Source organism: Cajanus cajan, chromosome 10 (genome assembly GCF_000230855.2).
Source record: "Cajanus cajan strain Asha chromosome 10, NIPB_CcT2T_4, whole genome shotgun sequence".
Lineage (NCBI taxonomy): Eukaryota > Viridiplantae > Streptophyta > Magnoliopsida > Fabales > Fabaceae > Cajanus > Cajanus cajan.
In genome coordinates this window covers 27,305,458-27,320,208 of record NC_138526.1, presented here as the reverse complement: position 1 = coordinate 27,320,208, position 14,751 = coordinate 27,305,458, and the positions used below count along the sequence as shown (strand labels likewise).

Below are 14,751 nucleotides of genomic sequence, written 5' to 3'. Positions count from 1 at the left end.
GCTGGGAAATTTGGCCCGTGAGCTTGAGTTGAGGTTTCTCTGGGGAGTATTATTTCTGCGAGCCTCTCCAGGCTCAATTATTCTTTGATGTGGAGTATTATTTTGGCGAGCCTCTCCAGGCTCAATTATTCTGAATGAGTATTGTTTCGGCAAGCCTCTCCAGGCTCAGTTATTTCTGAGAGAGTATTATTTCAGTAAGCCTCTCCAGGCTCAGTTATTCTGATGAGAGTATTATTTCAGCAAGCCTCTCCAGGCTCAATTATTCTGTACAGTTGGGGGAGTATTATTTCTGCAAGCCTCTCCAGGCTTTAGTTATTCTGAGGAAGTATTATTTCTGCAAGCCTCTCCAGGCTCAATTATTCTGAAAGAGTATTATTTCAGCAAGCCTCTCCAGGCTCAATTATTCTGAGAGTATTATTTCGGCGAGCCTCTCCAGGCTCAGTTATTCTGAAAGATGTGAAATCTTTGTCTTTTTTGTCGACTTTTGACTTTTTCTGTATGTTTGCCTTTTTTGTCATTTTTTTGGCTTTTTCTGTATTTTTGCCTTTTTTGTCATTTTTTGGCTTTTTCTGTATTTTTGCCTTTTCTGTTGTTTTTCGGCTTTTTCTGTATTTTTGCCTTTTCTGTTGTTTTTCGGCTTTTTCTGTACAGAAATGTCTCAATTATTTTGAGAGAGTATTATTTCGGCGAGCCTCTCCAGGCTCAGTTATTTTGTAGGAGTATTGTTTCGGCAAGCCTCTCCAGGCTCAGTTATTCTGAGAGTATTCTTTCGGCAAGCCTCTCCAGGCTCAGTTATTCTGAGAGTATTTTTTCGGCAAGCCTCTCCAGGCTCAGTTATTCTGTATGACGCTGTTGATTTTCTGAATCTTTGCATTTTGTTTGCTGCTGTCATACACAAGCAATTTTTCTATTTTTTCTATTTTATGCAATTGCCTCATGATGAGGTCTTTGAATGTGCAATTAATTGTGCGCGATGCACAAAATGCAAGTTTAATTATTTTATTTTTGGAAAAAATGAATGGCTTCCCCTATCCTCTTCTTCTTGGAGGAATTTTGTCATTGATGTGAGGGAGGATTTCTGTTATTGCCAATACGGCCGTTATTCATTTCAGTATGCCCGTATTGAATTGAAAATTTGTTCATAACCCTAATTTTGGTACGGGCATACTGAACACGATACGGACGTATTGTTTTTCTGAAGTTTATATATATATATATTTTTTTGTTTTTTTCAATAAACAGAGAATAAGCGATCTTCCATTACACCTATCATCTGTATGCATGTATGCAGTATGATGCACCTAATTCTATTTGATTCATTTTTTCAAAAGAATTAACCGATGCGTTTTTCTTGTTTGGATTTTGCCATTCCTCCAGACGGACTGTGCTCTGCCGATTTCTGTTACCGAGGAATGATGCGTATTTTGATTTTGGTGTCATCAACCAAATGATTCTTCCCTTTCTTTAAGAGATGTGTCAACCCTCCTATTGACCACTATATCTCCATGTTTCCACTAGATTATTCAAAAATCGTTGGGACAAGAGAGAAAAGAAGGAAAGGATATATTTTCAAAAGTTTGTGTTTTAGAGGGGATTATTTTATTTTTGAAAAATTGCTTTTGTAAGCATGGATGGCCAAGGTAGGCTTATTGTGTTTAGGTTTGTTTGTTTAAACACTTATGAGGTTAAGCACATCTTTGTTATTAATGATTGTGCTTTGACAACTTGGATAGCTTTTCTTGAGCCCCTTTGTTGAATTCAATTGATGGTACCATCATGGATTTATTCTGTTTTTTTCTTTTTTGATGGCTCTTACTTTTGCCTAAAACACCCATTTGTGGTGTCTTAGCGGGCTTTTGTTTTTATTCATTATTTTGTAACCCTAATTTTTGCCTAGGTCACCCTTTTGTGGGATTCCTAGCGGGTCTTTTGGTCTTATTTTGTAACCCTAACTTTTGCCTAGGTCACCCTTTTGTGGGATTCCTAGCGGGTCTTTTGGTCTTATTTTGTAACCCTAACTTTTGCCTAGGTCACCCTTTTGTGGGATTCCTAGCGGGTCTTTTGCTCTTTAGGATTTCTTTATCCATGATGGCACTTATTGAGGCCAAGAAAAGGTGCTCCAAGTTGACACACACACTTCCACATAAAAATGATGTGGGTTTATTATTATTAAGATGATTTTAACCTCATTCATGTTTATTCAAACAGGGTTAAAATAATGTGGTCTAGAATTTTATTGCAAGCGAGAAAAGAAGCAATAAAGAATTAATGAAGAATGATTTTATTATAATCATAATGGAAACATGTGCCCTATCGAGGCTCGGGGGTCGGGCTGTCCCCGAGGAGTGATCTCTAATAGTCACTGAGTCTACACATCCCTATTAGAAGGAAAAGGACACTTGATGACGACAACCGGCCTTGACGATTGTGAACCGGCCTTCCTAAAGATCTGGCTTAAAGAACGTCGAGAAGGATCTTGATTCCTCTTCGTTCTTTGATCTTTAACAGGGTTGTATCCTAACCCTTGTTTCCCCGGATTGTCCTTGATAATGGGTAGCTCCGGGATTCCTTGGGAGTCCTTGCCTAATCCTTGTCCTGGCAAGTATCCGTTCTTTATGAGCATATGAGCTACCTTCTTCATTTCTCGGGGAAACGTTTCAACATTGGCAATTTCCAATGCTTGGAAGGCGGTTTCCAAAGCTTCCTCTGCTGCCTCCACATAAGGTATGTTGGATGGCTTGCTGATGAGTATGTCATCTTCAGCTTGTACAGTCACCAGTTTGTCACCCACTATGAACTTGACTTTCTGGTGGAGCGTAGAGGGTACAGCTTTCGCATCATGAATCCAAGGTCGGCCGAGGAGACAGCTGTATGCAGGAGTAATATCCATCACTTGGAATTCGACATTTAAAGACGGTGGGTCCAATTTGGATTGGAAGATTGACTTCTCCCACCACTTCTCTTTTCGAGCCGTCGAAAGCTCGAACGATCATGTTGCTCGGGCGCATTTGGACTCCCTTGATTGCCACTTGCTCGAGCGTTCTTTTTGGCATTACGTTCAAGGAAGATTCATTATCTACCAAGACTTTAGCGATGTGATACTCCTTGCACTTTATAGAGATGTGCAAGGGCTTGTTGTGGTTTGATCCCTCGGTGGGGATTTCTTCATCGATGAAGGTGAGGTGATCATTAGCCTTGATGTGACTAACAATCCCCTCAAACTCGTCTTGGGAGATAGTGTGTGACACGTATGCCTCGTTCAAGACTTTCAACAGAGCTTGCCGATGCGGTTCGGAGCATAGGATCAACGACAACAGCGTAATCTTTGCTGGCGTCCTATGAAGTTGATCCACGATGGAGTACTCGCTCTGTCGGATAAATTTTAACAGCTTGTCAGTCTCCTCCTCGGATTCTTTTTCCTCGGTTTTCTTTTCTTCTTTTTCTTTATTCTTGGGGGCTTTGTTATGAAGATCATCGGGAGTGTAGATCCTACCACTCCTAGTCATGCCCCCAAGTCCAGCGGTGTTTGGAGATATCGCTGTCGGCAGAAGAGTGGATGTCGTATATCCACGGCACAGCCTTATTTGATTTGTAAGGGAAAGGCTTGGAACTGTGATCCTTAATGGTGTCGGACCTTCCCCTTTATTCGTCTTGATTACCAACAACGGAGTTGTGCGCTCGCTTGGCGCGGTTGTTGGCTTACACTTAATAACAAATGGCGTGCGATCCATCTTGAACATACGCATCGATTATTTCTTTCTTTTTATTAATGTTTATTAATGGATTACTAGGAGAGATGTATGAATGACTCCTAGATCCCTCCATGACCTATATGCATGATATGAGATGATGGTGGTGAATATGCATGCATAGTGTTTATTCAACTAAGCATTATCATGTTTTTAGGATATTCCTAAGATGATGCATGATATTGCTTGGTTTGGATAAATAACCCTTTTTTTTTTCTTTTTTTTTTTTCTTTGGGTATTTTTCTTTTGTATTTTTTTTTGGGTGAAAAGGAAAACTACCTACATGAATGTGATGAAGGTAGATGTTAACACCATGTACTAGAAGATCTTTATTTCTATTTATTCTTTTTATTTTAAAAAGAATGTTGTATGTTTAAAAGGTGCAATGTATGCTCATACAATGTCACATAAAAAATGCACACACAATTCACTCATCCACGAACAGTCACGAGCGAATCACGAGGTAGGGGTCTCCTGCAGAAAAGTGCATATTCAAGGAGGATCTAACTGTTCTCACTTGGTCAAAGGCCCCCAAGGTGCCCCCATTATAGGGACCCAATTCCTCTCGTCGTAAGTCGATGGAAAGCTCCAACGCACTGTCGGACTCAAGTTCATGGTTATCACCTTGAGTGATGTTTTTCCGACAACGGTCTCGTAGGCTCCTATAGACCCATTCAACCGGCCGTACTAACATCCACTCCCTATGGATTACCACTCATGCCCCCGGGTATAGAGGGAACTGTTGTGTGCAAAGGTTTGTGTACAGTTTGTATTTCAAACAATTGCGGAATTTAAACATACAACAGTTATTTAAAGCCATATAATAAATCATGTTATCATACAAGCAAGGGGTAACGAAGTAATTTTTAACTATTATTTGTTAAAAACAATCTGTCACTAAATGGGACTGACTCTCGAAGCTTCCCCAGTGGAGTCGCCATCTGTCGCCACCGGCCCGAACGGGCCTCGGCGGTCGCGAAGACGGTCGAGCTCGCTTTTTATTTTAGTTTTGAAAATGTATTGGATTATTAGAACGACTTGTTCTCAAACTGAGACCTTGTCGATCCTATCCAATTTATTTATTAAAACGTCTCACCAATCCATATTAATCCCAAGCGGGACCCTCCATGGATTAGTGGTTTTCGTAAAAGGAGGGTTCGTGGAGTCGCCACCAATGTTTTACTCAAAACATTGGAAAAAGGGATAAGGCAATTGATTTTATAAATCAACTTTGGCCATTACAACCAGAGTTGGGTAAGGGAGTCGGTTACGCGTGGGGAAGGTGTTAGCACCCCACAGCGCCCCTTTCGGGTTCCCTATGACAGATTATTTTCTAAAATAACAGCGTAAAATTACTAAATTACCCCTATTTATTCTAAGCAATTATAAATTAACTATCTACATGATGACAGTTTAAATATGCACACAGAAAGCAGTAAAAGGAAGGATTTAAGAAGAAACCTCTTGAAGCGTGCTTTTATATATTGAGTAAAACTGGGAAGCTTTTTGGCGTTCCCTCGCTCTACAAGCTCGCTCGCTCTCTCCTATAAAATTTTGACTATGGAAATCCGGAGGATTTCCCTTCGACTAGGTTCGAATCTCCAAGCTAAGTGCTCGGAATTCCAGAACTTCGTCGGATCGACTCCCAGAGAGATTTCTAGGGCAGAACACTGCTCAAAAACCCCAGAATACTCAAGGAGGGAGTCAAAACTGAGTGAAAAAGTCTCGAATGACGTCCAATTGACGTCATATTTATAGGGAATAGGCGCAATACGGCCTACAGAAGCAATACGGCCGTATTGAAATTTTTGAACTTCAATACGGCCGTATTGAGTTCAATACGGCCGTATTGAAATTCAGAAATTTCAATACGGCCGTATTGAGTTCAATACGGCTGTATTGAAGCTTCAATACGGCCGTATTGATTTCAGTACGGCCGTATTGAAGTTTCAGAAACTTCAATACGCCGTATTGAGTTCACTGCGGCCGTATTGAAGCTTCAATACGGCCGTATTAAGTTCAGTACGGCCGTATTGGGCTTCATTCCCTCCACTTCCTTATTTTGAGCTATTCTAAGACCTCTAGACCTACAGAGAACCCTCCTAGGGCCTTCCAGGAGTCCTTCTGGCTGATCTTCCTTCAGTCTTCGAGAGTCTTCAAGCTTTATTTCCGACCCGGACAATTTTAGGGGTCTACATGGGTTTAGTTAGGCTACATCTAGGTGCATGATAAGACCATGCAACCTTTGCCCTCCACTTGGGCCTAAGCCTTTCTAAGTCCAAAAATAGGTCCAAACACCACCAAAAATGTGTCTAGCTCCCTAATTAAATACCTTAGCTCAAAATTAAAAACCTATGATCTAAATCACCCCATAATACAAGGGTAAAATGGGAAATACAAAAGAAAATAAATCCTATGACTAAGATACCCCAAAATACAAGGGTAAAATAGGAAATTAAAGACAAGGGCAAAAATAGGAATAAAAATAAATGCTATAAAAACTTAGGAACTAAGGCCCAAAAGTAGGCTTACTCCTCCTATGGTTTTTCAACACTAACCCATTCCTCTTGCCTCCTTCAATATATCACCTCTTGGTCTTCTTGGCCTTAGTGTTATTCCATCAACTACTATATGTACAAACATATGAAAAAGGTCTTTAAGATCATCCCATTCCTCTTGGTTCTTTTAAGATATCAGCTCTTGGATTCCTTGGCCTTGGCCATAGTCTATCATCCCCTCCCTCTTGAAAAGGATTTGACCTCAAATCTCGAGGGTCCTCATAATTATTGGCCATACCTACAAATATATAATAAAATTCATTAGAGGTGATATTTTCAACAAATAAATGTGAAAGGTATATCCTAGAAGGAATCCTTTCATGGCCTAAAGAAGTCTATGATACTAGACCTTCTAATATAATGAATAAGATCCTCTCCTAAACATAGACTAGGTATATTACTAAATCCTAAAAATGTGCTAAAACTAAAACTATAGCACACTAAAGACTTAATCCTAAAAACTAAAACGTCTTGCCTAAAGTACCCTATGTGGTAACCTAGGCATTTCCTAGAAAATAAGGAAAATACTACTAAAAAATTTCCTAAACAATTTTGGATTATATTATTTGTTGGATAGCTATGAAAAGAATTTGTCACAAAGAACCTTGAAGGTTCATATGTTATATCCAACGAATAATATATTCCATAAATTGGGTGCATTATTGACAAAATTAAGGTAGGAAAAGTCCTACACAAAGGAAGGCTATCTACCTTGGGCACCACCAAGGAAGTAGCATGAGAAGTAGAACTAAGTGAAGTCCACTTCTCCTTCACCAAATCTTGAAGTTGAGATTATTTTTCTTTAAAAATAATGATTTGTGAATCTCTTCTTCAAGACTAGTGGCAGTGTGAGGGTAAGAGTTAAGGTCTTTATGAATAAAGAGAATATTTTTCGTAGGTTTTCTAGTAATAAAGAAATTCTATTTATCCATAACTCCCTTAGAGGATATTTCTTCCTCTTTACTCTTCCCTACTTTCTCACTTTTTCTTTTGATTTTCATTTGTGCTTGATCCTCAGCCACTTGTTGAGGTGAGAGAGGATAAAGCACAAATTTCTTTTCCTTATGAGTGAAGGTAATTTTATTAGTAAGACCATTATGTATAGTTTTCTTTTCAAATTGTCATGGTCTTCCTAACAAAATATGACAAACTTCCATTGGTACTATATCACATAAAGCTTGGTCCTCATACTTCCCAATGGAAAACTTAACCTTCACTTGTTGGTCAACTACTATGTCGCCATCCCTATTAAGCCATTGCAAATGATAAGGTTGAGGATGTGGCATAGTAATTAAACTCAACTTTTTAACCAACCTAGTGCTACAACAGTTGCACCATGAACCACTATCAACAATGAGAGAACAAGCATTATTTAAAACATTACATCTTATATGAAAGATGTTCTCTCTTTGTGATAGGGTACCACTAGGTTGATTATGAAGGATTCTCCTAAGCATTAGGAGCTCTCCTTCATAAGGATAAAATGGCTCCACTTTGGACCTTTGAAGCTTTGTTTCAACCTCACTCTCACTATAGAAGAGGAGGTAGTAGTCTCTTCTTGACTACTATAAGTGTCATGCCCCCTTAAGATCATGACTTTCTTTGTAGGGCATTGAGAAGAAATGTGGCCTCTCCCTAGACACTTGAAACATTTAATATCACTAGTCTTTGTGCTAGTGTGTGGAGTGATGAGATCTTTATCCTTATCTTTATTTTTCTCTTTCTTTTTAGCCAATTCTTTAGAGGGTTTTGAAATAAATTTCTTTTCAAAAGGTTTTTCTTCCTCCATGTAGTCTTTCTTAAGATATCTAGAGTGAGAGCTTTCTCTTTTAGAAGATTTTCTCAATATTTGTTGTTTTAACCTTACACAAAGTTGGACCAAGTCATTTAGGTCCCTGTACGATAGTAGCTCCACTTGGTCTCTAATCTCTAAGTTAAGACCACTCATGAATCTGGCTACTGTAGTGGCTTCCTCTTCTCTAATACATGCCCTCATCATGTATAACTCCATTTATTGCCTATATTGTTCAACAATCATATATTTTTGTTGGAGCCTTTGGAACTTATTCATAAGCTCCCTGCCATAGTAAGAGGGAATGTGTCTCCTCCTCAATGCACTCCTAAGATCATTCCAATATTGGATAGGAGGATCATTGTGGAGACGCCTTTTTCTTTCCAAAGAGGTCCACCAATACATTGGATGCCCTTGAAAGCTAAGGGTTGCAAGTGGAACTTTCCTTTCTTCACTTACCCTATGGCAAGCAAAGAGTTGTTCTACCTTCATCTCCCAATCAAGGTGGGCCTCCACATCCTTCCCTAAAAATTGAGGGAGATCCACCTTGGATTCCCTAGGTTTAATAGTTCTTCTAGGGGAAGGTTGATAATGGTTACCCACGTTAAGGCTTTCATTACGAGATGTGTATTGGGAGTGTGAGCTCCTACTTTTTTTTTTCTATATTTTTTCATATCTTCTTTCAATTTTTCTTCTTCTAGTATTCTCAATTCTTCCTCAAGGTAAGCAAGTTGTCCTTCTCTTTCAATTTTATCTCTCTCTTTGAAGAGACTCTTGCTTTTTCCATAGTTTAAGTGATTTGAGCTCTTTTGTGATGTATGAAAGACTTTTTAGAGAGCCATCACTTTCACTAGGGGAGGAATCTTGAGACATTTTAAGACAAAAAGATTTTTCACACAAAAATAGTTTTTAAGAAAATAGTATTTTTGGGGAGTGCTTAGACTGGCACTTGGAGGTCTAAGAGTACAAATTGAACTTTGGAGGGAGGTGAGCTACTAAAGAGCCACTTAATAACTAAGCCTCTTCAAGTAAAAATCTCTAAACCCCCTTGTACGTTTTCCTTACACAAAAAAATTTTCACAAAGGTATTTTTCAAAGAAAAATAACAAGCAAGTTCCTAAAGTGTACAATTAATCAATACTTGAAAACATAAATGGCAAGAAAACATAGATTGCTTGACAACTTAAATTGCTGAAAACATAAATTTCTTAAAACATAAATTGCATGAAATCTTAAAGACAAGAAAACATAAACTAGGCATTGAAAGCAATTAAACCTATGTGAGAGCTTGAAAGGCACCAAAGACCTTCAAGGACCCTCTCACAACTACTACACGGTTTTACTATTAGAACACTTAAGGAGAGATGGAGATACACCAAAGGCACTCCAAGACACTCCTTAATAAAGGCCTTGTACAAAAATGGAGAATTAAAAATTTACAAGAAAAAAAATGAAATGCAAATTTACACCAAATGAAATGCAAATTCACACTTAAATGAAATGTAAATTCACACCAAATGAAATGTAAATTCACTATCAAATGAAATTAGTGGCTGCAATTATTTCAAAGAAAACAAATTAGCCACTAATTAGAAACAAATTTTAGAGACGGATTTTGTAAGGAAAAATAGGTTTAGTAACAAAAATTTCTGTCACTAAAATTGGTCTCTAAAGTTCACAAAATTTTCAAAATTTTGTTGCTGCTTCTCTTCCAATTTCAGCCACCAAGCATGCAGCCCTCACAAGTGTATCACTCTTCTTTTAGAAGCAACCTTGACTTTGGTTACTTCTAGGTGTTTTCAAGAGGCTTTCCACCAAGAGAGAACAAGCTCCCTAAGCAACCACCAAAGCCTTCAAGTTGACTTCCTTTGACTTGGCCTCCTACACCTTTTAAGAAGCACTCAACCACCTTCAATTGCTGGAATATTAGTGCTAAAACTGAAAAGGCACAATTTATAATGGCTGCACCAATTGGTAGAATGAAATGAGACAAACTAGAAGGAGTTCCACAAAAAAGACAAGCAAATATTAAGGCAAATTTAGAAAGCTAGCACACAAAGGATAACCTATCAAAGGCACTAGAATGGATTACAAAAACAAAGCTAAGATTAGAAACAAAATTAAGACACAAAATATGTGGCTGGACTGAAAATTAATAGGCAAAGATTTCACCAAAACCGAGATCTAATTCACACAAATTTTTCACTCATTTTTACTTTTTCTTTTGCTATTTTCTTTCTTTTCTTTTTGCAAAATATTTTTCACTTCTTTTTCTTTGATTAATCAGGATTTTAAATGCCTTTTGAACAATTATAGGTCTCGGACTTAGGCTAGAAAAACTGCAGCAAAAATATTTTCACAAAACAAGAGGTGTTCACAAGCATGTTTTCACTAGTGCTTCACAATTTTATAGTATTTTTAAGTCAAATTTTTAGGCACTATTTTCTTTTATTTTTCTCATGAATTTGTAACACATACACCTCTGTTTTGCCTCTGTTTCTAATGTATAAAAATTGTTAAAAGTTTCAGCCACACAATAAGACTCAAGGAAACCTAATAGGAAGTAGTGTTTAGTAATTTTTTTTGACAAAACTTTTAACAAGACATAATAGAAACCTAACTCTAGGAAATTTGCCAGAACTAATAGCAAATTATGAATACAAATATGTAAAACAAAAGCACATATAGGTAAGGTTCAGATTCAATAAGAAAATACACAAAAATTTTCGGACATAAACAACACAAAAAATTAGGTCAACAAGCTAGTCTAGGAATTTTCAACATGAAAAGGACTACACGTGACTTCTATGACAAAACAATTGATTCAAAAATAAAACTAATGCAATGTGAATGAAGTCCAATCACGAACACATGTTATAGAATGGAGAGACTCAAACAAAATCAAAACGCACAAGTATAGGAACCTAAAGCACAAAACAATTGATTCACGGATTAATAGAAACAAGCAAAAACATGAATCAATTTTATCTTATGTGACATATAGGATCTATCAAAAAATTTTAGAAAATTTAGATCCATGCAGCAAACACATATTTATACAAAGGAGAAGGAAAAAACAACACGGATTCAACAAGAAAAGTTAGAACACAAAATCTCAAGAGCACTAGGCTCTAGATACCAAAACTGATGGAACTACTTGGAGAAGATTGATGTTTCTTCCAAGTTCTCTATGCAAGGACCGAAATGTTCTTGAGGTTGAACTCCTTGAGGTGGCAGAATCACCTTGGAGGATTCTCCAATGGTGGAGAAGCAATGTAGTAGGTTCGATTACTTCCTAGCTTATGAAGGAAGCTTGAGGAACCAAGGCCAAAGGCTGAAAACCTTTGGTGAGAACCTTAGAGAGAAAATTATCTTCGGTTTTAGGAGAGACTTTTGGGAGAGAAATCTGAAGTTTTATTTCTCAAATATTCAAAAGTGATTACAAGAGAGGGATTTACAAATATATAGGGAGAGGTAGTTTCTAGGAGAAGCTAACCTTAACCATGGTTCACTAGGAACCATGGTAAGGTGTAGCTAACCATCCATGGTTTATAAAACTTGTAGGAGAAGCTAACCTTGACCATGGTTCACTTAAGAACCATGGTAAGGTTAGCCTAACCTACCAAGGTTTAGAAACTTGGAGGAGAAGCTTCAAAACTTGAAGGAGAACTTAGTGAATTTCGGCCAAGAACAAGGAAGGAGGCTAGGCGGCCAAGGCTCCAAAATGCTCCATGATTTAATTCAAAAATATTTGATTTGGTTTAGTTAGGTTCATCATATGATGATGAGACCTAGCTAAATCAAATCTATGAAAAATTAGGAGCAAAATGAGTCTAATATGCAAAATTTTGCCTAGGCCCAATTCTAGCCCAATTACTAGTCACTCCCTCAAGCATTGCTAAATGTCACCCTTTTTTCCCTACTGAAAAAATACAAAATGAATGTATCAACTAGGGAGGTTAAATGGAGTTAAACTCTCCAAGTAACCCACCCTAAAAATAATATACAATCACTAATAAAAGCAAGTAAAGTGCCTCACAAATACAAAGGCAAAAATAAGCCTATACAAAAAAACTACTATATGTACAAACATATGAAAAAGGTCTTTAAGATCATCCCATTCCTCTTGGTTCTTTTAAGATATCACCTCTTGGATTCCTTGGCCTTGGCCATAGTCTATCAAAAGGTTCCTTAATTTTTGTTCTTCTGAATCAAATAAAACAATGTGGCTGGGCAGAGACATGTTTTTTTGCATATTCAGACACAAAAGGAACAGGGTTCATCAAGAAACGGTCAGACTCATCAAGAACTCCTTTCTCTTCACTGTTGAACAAGATTCATTAACATGAATTATGAACTTAATGAAGTCCCATTTAAGATTAGAAGCTATAGCAGAATTGTATATTCCAAACCTTGACGTGCAATCCAGAAATTGCATTGACAGGTTATGATGCAACATTGAATAGTAGGGAGTGGCATGGCATGGCGTTAGGAATATGATGCTTTTCAATTTCCCATGAAGAGCTTCTCTAGCAAGGTGGTTCATGACATCCTCAAGTCCTCTCTGTTAGAAAACAAAGAATATATTAAATATTTATTCTAGGTTCTTACAGAAGTTTTTTTTGCTCAACTCTTGATATAAAAAGGACTGGAGATAATAATATATAAACAAATCAAATCAGAACAAAACAATAACAAGAAAATTAATAATTTCTATATCCTATGAAAGTGTATGCCGAACAAGAGTAACAAACCCAAACTTGAAAACGTAGCCAATCCGGCTCAACCCATTGCAAATTGGTGTATCAAACTACCAACCATGTGTCAAAGTTCCATTAACTCCATTAATAACACGTTCAAAACCCATGGCAAATCAGCCTTTGCTTGTACAAAGATCCAAATACGCTCATCAAAAATACCATTTCAATATAGATGGTGATACCACGGAATCAATTATGATAAACCATATCTCGCAACAAACACGCCAACTTATCAAAATAAATTTAACTTCACAAAATTAAACAAATAATGCTACCAATCATCTCAGGCACAATGATCATGTTACGGAGGTGGGTGCGGACTGGTTCTGGCTTCTCACCTGCACCTGGTGGAGCTTCCCTTTTCTGTGACCAATCAAAAAGATTTATCAAACAAATAATTCAATTTAATTCCAGAAAATATACCTCACAATAAGCAAATATCAACAATCCATCAGAATACACTTGCATTCAAATAAATAATAATCAGCAGATATGCACTCCTATACAATAAATTAAAACCTCAAATTTTATAGAGTGAAACTCTTACAAGCCCATTAGAGATTCTAACACTCTTTCCCCTTCATAAAAAGTACATTTCACACACTATCCTGGCCATTGCTCTCAACTATATCAATTTACAATGCTTCAATCCAATCTTAATCCCAATACTCAATTTTCTTGACCTAATACCGACTTTAATTAATAAAGAATGTCCTACTAAAAATTAAATTATGCATTTTACTAATAAAACATATCACATAAAATCGTGTCCACACAAATCGACGTAGTACAATGATCAATTGGAAGTATAATACAGAAATCAGTAACCATAGCCCATAGGCGAAAAGAGGATAGAAAATAGTACCCCTTTGCGAAGCTTCTTAATCAAGGCCATGGGCTTTCTGGTGATACCTCTCTAGAACCTTCTGCGAGCGTGAGCACTGAAGAGCTTCACGAGTTCATCAGTGGACATGGCGAGAAGTGCGTCGAGATCGACGCCCCTTAAACTGAACTTCTTGAACTTCCTCTTCTTGGGTTGACCTCTTGCCGCGACATCGACCTCGTCTGGGAGAGGGACGGGGAGTAAGCGAGAGTGGGGGAGTGAGCGAGTGAGGGAACGGATAAATAATCTAAGAATAAGATTTTTATTTTTGATTTTTATTCTTTTAAAAATAATATAAAAAAATGTCATTCTTTTGAACCGTTAAGAATGAAAAATATCATTCTTTTGTGACGATAGCTAGAAATATAATACTAAAACCGCCAAAAAAAACTCGGATGAGTACTCTTAATATTTTACTAATAAAAATTGTTTCTCTTTTTTACTTATAATTATTTTAATTAATTAATTATTTATAAAAAGCAAGATATTAAATGCATTATCATTAAATTCATATAAAAGATTTATATAATTTTAAAATTAGACTGATATCTATCATCAACGAATTTAATAGGTACTGAAATGACATTCTTATTAACAAATATTTTTGACTTTTCCAAATTCTAGATTTTATTTATCTTTTTCAAACAATAAATATTACCATTTAGAAAGCTTTAATATACTGCAAGAGTTTGGTTGATTTTGTAATTATGTTTAATTATTTTTTTATCTTTATAATTTCACAAACTTTATTTTTTAATCCATATTTAGAAATATTATATTTTAATATATATATATATATATATATATATATATATATATATATTACAGGGACAAAGGAAAAGTTTTGCAACTTTAAGAACTTGAAAAAGAAATATGAAGATTAAAAAAAGAGTTTATTCAATTACATGAACTAAAGGGGAAAAAAATTGATATCTATAAAGATTAAAATAAAAAAATTTTAATTATAAAAACTAAAAGATAAATTTTACAAAATTATAAAAATTAAAAA

General features: G+C 36.5%; 1 protein-coding gene across 4 annotated transcripts; it reads right to left on the bottom strand.

Annotated features, from left to right (window-relative positions):
• Positions 1-11,490: 11,490 nt before the first annotated feature.
• Positions 11,491-13,984, bottom strand: LOC109793502 (mannosyltransferase APTG1). 4 transcript variants are annotated; one of them, XR_014430187.1, is made up of 4 exons: positions 13,725-13,984; positions 13,198-13,222; positions 12,512-12,663; positions 11,491-12,422 (listed from the first exon to the last, which is right to left on the bottom strand). XR_014430187.1 is itself a non-coding variant. In XM_083065554.1 (3 exons), exons 1-3 carry the CDS (start codon positions 13,752-13,754, stop codon positions 12,311-12,313), a joined length of 294 nt encoding a protein of 97 aa, XP_082921680.1. In that variant the 5' UTR covers positions 13,755-13,981; the 3' UTR covers positions 11,491-12,310. The 4 variants fall into 4 exon arrangements, 1 of the variants encoding a protein (XP_082921680.1); XR_014430186.1 differs by having other exon boundaries at positions 13,135-13,222; positions 13,772-13,983; XR_014430185.1 differs by having other exon boundaries at positions 13,135-13,222; positions 13,725-13,980.
• Between the last annotated feature and the right edge of the window lie 767 nt (positions 13,985-14,751).